This window comes from Zea mays, chromosome 1 (genome assembly GCF_902167145.1).
Source record: "Zea mays cultivar B73 chromosome 1, Zm-B73-REFERENCE-NAM-5.0, whole genome shotgun sequence".
In the NCBI taxonomy this organism is placed as follows: Eukaryota; Viridiplantae; Streptophyta; class Magnoliopsida; order Poales; family Poaceae; genus Zea; species Zea mays.
In genome coordinates, this window is record NC_050096.1 from 177,302,892 (window position 1) to 177,308,891 (window position 6,000).

At 49.7% G+C, this 6,000-nt stretch overlaps 1 protein-coding gene across 2 annotated transcripts; it reads right to left on the reverse strand.

Annotated features, from left to right (window-relative positions):
• Positions 1 to 198: 198 nt before the first annotated feature.
• LOC100279785 (putative homeobox/lipid-binding domain family protein) lies at positions 199 to 5,755 on the reverse strand. 2 transcript variants are annotated; one of them, XM_020550129.3, is made up of 18 exons: positions 4,853 to 5,755; positions 4,609 to 4,768; positions 4,325 to 4,443; positions 4,165 to 4,255; positions 3,960 to 4,055; positions 3,771 to 3,884; positions 3,583 to 3,666; positions 3,183 to 3,338; positions 2,989 to 3,063; positions 2,768 to 2,874; positions 2,468 to 2,663; positions 2,110 to 2,298; positions 1,942 to 2,022; positions 1,720 to 1,854; positions 1,296 to 1,624; positions 992 to 1,100; positions 722 to 871; positions 199 to 627 (listed from the first exon to the last, which is right to left on the reverse strand). In XM_020550129.3, exons 1-18 carry the CDS (start codon positions 4,894 to 4,896, stop codon positions 481 to 483), a joined length of 2,382 nt encoding a protein of 793 aa, XP_020405718.1. In that variant the 5' UTR covers positions 4,897 to 5,755; the 3' UTR covers positions 199 to 480. The 2 variants fall into 2 exon arrangements, with proteins under 2 accessions (XP_020405718.1, NP_001146215.1); NM_001152743.1 differs by having other exon boundaries at positions 222 to 627; positions 5,326 to 5,691.
• Positions 5,756 to 6,000: the final 245 nt, after the last annotated feature.

A 6,000-nucleotide genomic window follows, 5' to 3' on the forward strand; every position in this document is an offset into this window, starting at 1 on the left:
CGGAGTTGCAGGTCCAGGTGTCACTCACGCTAACGGATGATTGTGACCAGGATTTGGTGGTGGGATCTCTGGGGAGAAACCTCTTCCTATTCAAACCCTAGGGATCTCATCTAAATCCGCTGGTCACTAAATCAGTCCTAAATGATGCTAAAATGTTAAATTTTCCGTGGTTAGGATTAACCTTTGCAGGTCACACAATGACACAAAAGATCACAAAGATTCAATGATAACAGCAGTAGTAATAGGGTTAAGTCTCACACATAAACAGACAGCAGGGGCATTGTTCTCCAACTCCCGATCCACCACAGTAGACTTAGGCCATAAACAGACAGCAGGGGCATTGTCTCGAGCAGTTGTAGCACACAGGTGCAACGGAAAGCAACTAGTAATACGTAGTCGGATAGGATAGGATAAAGGCGGCAACCGATCTAGCGCTGCCGAGCGAGGCACGAGGCTGTGAACGTCAAGAGCGGAGGAGCATCAGATGAAGGTCCAGTTGACGAACATGAGCGCCAGGCACTGCGGCGCGCCGTCGTCGCCCACCACCTTCCACGCCACCGCCTGCTCGTACGACGCCTGCCGCCCCATGCTCGACCTGCACACGCCGCCGGGGAGGTACGCCAGGCCCTGCTCACAAAGGGTCAAAGGCAAGGCTTTTACCTACTTAGCCACACCCACACCGTCAAGGCTACGTACGAGCAGGCAGAGTTAGTAGCGGTACCTGCAGCATGATCTTGGGGAGCTGTGCGACCAGGGCCTTCTGTCCCCCGTCATCAAGGACCGCCTCCAGCTGCAGGTCCTGGACGTTCGCGACCGTCGTCTCCAGTATGTCGAAGCCGGCGCTGTTGGCGAACTTGAGTGTGAAAGCCGGCTGCGAGCAGTAGACAATGCCCGGTCTCAGGTTATGGCGTAAGCTACAGTTACTAGGAAGTGCGGCGATGGAATCATGAGGACGACTGTCGACTGCATGAGATGCACAGCGCTGGCCCACCTTTAGAGAGCAGCAGATTATGGCGTCGCTGTGCTTCCAGAACAGCGTCAGGGGAGAGCCCGCCGCGTCTTCAGTGTCCGACCAGCGGATCTCCGTTCCAGTGTGCGCCCTGGAATTTTGAAAGAAAAGATGATCAAGAACTCCACACAACTTTATAGCACACAGTTCCTCCAAGGGTAATGCTACTCATGATTTGAAGAGAGCATTAACAATTCCAGGGTAATGCTGGATGAAGAGAGCGTTAACAGTATCAGCGGTAGACCAAATGAAGAAGGCTCAGGTATATGAGGAGCAGCAGTTCTACCTGTAGCTCCTGCCAATCCACGAAGCTAGTGCGAGTGCCTCGGGAGAGCCTGGCGGATGCTTCAGTTCGACATGCGGGCCAAGGCGAGAGGGAGAAATCGCCATGGCCACCCTCTGCACGATCGCCATCACTGCCCTGACATACTGCCTGGCCATCGCTGCCACGCTCTCGCGGAGGTGGTTCTCGAACGAGAACTGGAAGGCGATGGTCAGGACCGACCTCGTGCTGCGCGTGCCTGACCCGCTATCGCTTAAAGCACACAGACCTCCGCCTGATCCGACCTCGAGCGCAGAAGCAAGGTCAAGGGTACGTGTGGCAGATGGCACATCCTGCAGTTTGAGTGCATAATGTGTTGTACCTTAAACAGTTGTCAAGGATAATACGTGACACCAGGACTGACTGTCTAGATCTCCGATATACTCACCGTCTTAGCATCAAGCGGTATCACACGGAAGCCAGAGGGTAGCAACGGTGCATCGTCAGCAAAAGATTCATCGATAGGAGCGAAGACAAGCTGTGCACAAGCACCCGGCGCATCCTCATCGATGCCGCTGCACAACTGCAAGAGCAGATAATGTCGCACAGTCACAATGTGGTGAGAAAACCATGATCCCAGAAGCAAGAAACAAACTGGAAAGCCTCATACCTGCAGAAGAAACATATCCGGGGACATAAGAACCTCGTCATGGCTAAAGCCATGTCCTTGAAGTCGAATAACCTCCAAGCACTGGAATTTGAAAATAGCAAGTTAGATGGAGCTTATATTGGACATTAACAAGATGACAGATGAAAGGAACTGTGATCGATAGATTACCTCTTCATGCTCCACGGTGCGTGCAAGGGGTAGTATAACCTGGTTGCCCATAAACCCACCAGCCCTTAAACCCGGAACATTATATGGGTTGGCCCTCAGAGAGGCAGCGGAATAAGCATCAACACCAGGGTCAGCCCATTCAGAGCGATGCTCCCTCAAAAATCGCACAAGTAGAGCAGGTGGCACATTCTACAATATCAGAAGAAGTACATTGGGGCAAGGTTAACTATACCATAAAAACGATTTTATGCAAGGAAAACTACCATGAAGATTGTTCATTTAGTACTGTAACAACACAAGCAGCTAAATGGACTACAAGGTAAAGTAGCTTGGAACAAAATTGAGTGCATGTACAAACCTGCAGTAGCATTGACGCTTTTGCGCACATGATGCCGCCCCCCATGGCAGAAAAGAATGGGGAAGGGCTGACATCAGACCCAATAAGTTTGTTTGGAGATGAGTTGATTGTAATTGAAATATCCTCAGCACCATCACTGCTCAACAAAGAAGACCAGCCATCGTCTGGAAAGCCACTCACAGCATCATTGAAGCCTCTGCAGATTAGAGTTCAGATTTCAGACCAGCGGGTAGCCAAGAACGGAATGCTATTAGAAGACACTCTTGCGGATGCTTATAAGGTCAGAAGTCTTCTACACGCCTGCTGAGCCTTTGACTGAAAGTTCTGAGAACAGCTGGCTGTCGCCCAGCACCATAGGGCGTTTCACCACTTGATTCGTGTGCAATTTGCCTAATGTGACGCAACGCCTATACAGAGACCAGTAGGTGTCACTGGTGCATCGGTAAAATTACAGATCCAGGAGTACACCAAAGCCCAACAACAGCTGCTTAGCAACAATGAAATTGAGCAGTGATACATACCGCAGCAGTCATCTTTTGTGCCAGTATCTTAGGAGATTCATAGAGCGGTCGAAGAACCTCAGGGACACTACAAGCCTGTATAAAAACAAGATAATTTAGGCACATCTGCTAAAAAAGTCAAAAAAAAAACTACATGCATATCTTAATGAATTAGTCAAGTGCCCACTCAGTATGAAAGATCTGCTGCTACTCACATTCAGATCAACATGATCCACAATGTAAATCATGGAACCTCCCCCATCACAAGGTCGAATCAGATAACCACTAGGAAGCACCTCAGCTCTTATAAAATCTGGAGTTTTAGGTCCAGAAGGACCTCCAGTGGAGTGGGTCAATGACCTTTCGCAGATCTACAGAAGACAGAGAGCCACATGGTTACCAATACTGTTTTATGCAGCAAATATAATGATCATGCAAAAGAAATGGCAGCATCAGTGGGGTTACTAAGTCCAAAAGGCACAATGTGGCAACAATGTTCACATTGTAGTGGTAAAAATTGACAGCAGGGAAGTTCGACAACAAGACTAAACTTGGCTGGAACATGACAGTCGAAACAACAATATGCATTAGGTCAATCATGTAATTAAGGCATACCACAAGACTGCCATCGTCAAGACCACTAGTGTATCGTAGTGTCCAAAAGTCGCGCGGTTCCGCCAGAGTTGTCAGTGCATAAGTCTACAGATTAAAGCAGGAATTTTTATTTCAACAAAAGCACAGTTACTAGTACTAGTACATAATCAAGCACGTAAAAAAGACTGAACTTATGTGCAGACACATACCTGCATATAGATCAGCTCAATCGTTCCACCGTTACCCGTAGGGATAACATGGAGGATATCAACACGCCGACAATCGCGATACCACGATGCGCGATCCTTAAGGATCTCGGCAACCTAAATGGAAATTAATTAGGTGTCGCACAGCTGCAGAAGATAAAAAAACAGCAAGACCAAGAAGAATCAGCAAACCTTTGTGGGCTCGAGGCTCACAAGGCCGCAAGCTCGTGCTGCTACGCCGCTGCAGTTGTGCGAAACAGCGATGATTCCAACGGAATCCGGACCAGGCTGTAATCAGCACCGCGTTTGGAATCAGGTCAGAGATATCAGCATAGTTTTCGCCACGATATTGCATTGTATACAAGTACTACACGATGTAAGAAAACAAGTACATCACCTTCATCCCAACCATCTGCACCCAGTTGACAGCAGTTCCGGTCGCCTTGGACATGAACTCCGCCAATGTCTCCTCAGCAATAGCGAGTAGACTGGGAAACTAGCATTAGAGCAGGCATAGAGTTTGAAAACGAAATGCAACCGTGTTCCAGACTTATTACCCTGCTGGGTTGTTCGCATCCCTTTGTGGAGGATGCAGAACTGCTGGGTTTTGCTGCTGCTTGTGCTGACCACTTGTCACCACAGACTCGCAGCTTGTGTCGGTGGTGGCTACAGAAGGCTGCAGATTTACAGAGCAAATGTTATAGCAAGTAAAACAAGATATAGTAATGCATAAGCAGGGAAGAAACAACCATAGTAGGACATGTGAACAATACTGTTACAGACTGTGTCAAGAAAAAAAATTAATGCAGCCGGTACAGTCGAAAAGGGAGAAGGTGCTCACACTGTGGAGCCGATTCTTCATATACCCGTTGTCGAAGACGAGACGGGACACCTGCTTCTGCAGCCGGTCGTTCTCCTCCATCAACAGCTTGTTCATGGCACCCAGCTTCCGGTTGACGGTCTGCAGACGAGAGGACTCCCTCCGCTGCTTCTCCCGGCATCTACCAAAGACAAGAGAAACACAATTTAGTTGGCAGGCGCGCACCTAAAAGAAAAAGAGAGAGAGAGAAACAACTAGCAAATACCGGCTTCCAATGCACGGGATCCCGTTGTAGTTGTTGACTGGCATACAACCAAGAATGAACAGAAAGAAGGCATCTCAGTGACATCCTCTTATGGCATGAGCACAGGGTAGGGATGTATGGGAAAAAGGTGGAGTAAAAGAGACAAAACGGATACTATGCACGAACCAAATGTATGTGAACCATTACATTAGCCTAGCTAGCTAGCTGAAAGAGATGTGTCTGCATCTACCAAAGCTTTTCGCTTAAAAGGTGTCGTTATTCTAGTTCTTGATTCGTCCACTGTGGGAGTGAGGCGGCAGTCGCCACCAAGAACAAAACTGCTGTCCGGCTTTTAATCCGCCGCGGAAGAGGCAAGTCAACGTCGCCACGAACGGCATGGCATTTGCAAGAGCAGATAAGCCAAGTAGTTTTTCCCTTAAAAAAACTGACAAAGACGGACGGACGGACGGACGGGGCGAGGCGAGGCGACTGACCTGCGGTTCTGGAACCAGACCTTGATCTGCCTGGGCTCGACGTTGGTGAGGACGGCGCAGTCCCGGATGAGCTGCTGCCGGCGCAGCGAGCTGGGCTTGGGGCACTCGCCGTAGGCAAGCTCCAGCGCATCCACCTGCTCCGCCGTGTACCGCACGTACTTGCCCGCGTCCAGCTGCGGCGCCGCCGCGCGCGGGGAGAGCCTCAGCCTCCCCCTGCTGCTCGCCATCGGGCTCCCGCGCTAGTGGTGCGGGAGCGGAGAGGAGGCGGAGGCGGAGCAGCCGGCTCCCGTGCGCGCTGGCATCGTGGTGGGCGGCGTGCTCGCTTGGGGGGAGCTAGCGAGGAGAGGAGAGGAGAGGAGCAGCGGCAAGCCAGCCAGCCAGCCAGCAAAGCTCTGGGCTTGTTTAATAGCCGTACAGTACTGCTGGCTGCAGTCCTCCTCTGCCTCAGCAAGGAGCCAAGGACCGAATGGGTTTTGGGATTTTTGGTCACATGCAATTGAGACATTTTAAAACCGAAACCTGAATCGAAATTATTCGGGGTTTCGGATTCAGGCTCGATTCCTATATATGCTATATTTTCGGGTTATAGGATTGAGTTCGGTTCATAACCTTTAAAACCCGAATAACTCAAAATATAAAAAACTTTTAATGTATGATAATATTATTATATGTTTA

Bases quoted from the DNA above. Each gene is read 5' to 3' on its own strand.
- LOC100279785 (NM_001152743.1), bottom strand. From the start codon at position 5,552: ATGGCGAGCAGCAGGGGGAGGCTGAGGCTCTCCCCGCGCGCGGCGGCG. The intron at 4,056-4,164 runs GTGATGTACTTG...TGCTGATTACAG, and splicing joins TGCAGATGGTTGGGATGAAG to CCTGGTCCGGATTCCGTTGG. The intron at 2,299-2,467 runs GTTTGTACATGC...CTGATATTGTAG, and splicing joins AAGCGTCAATGCTACTGCAG to AATGTGCCACCTGCTCTACT.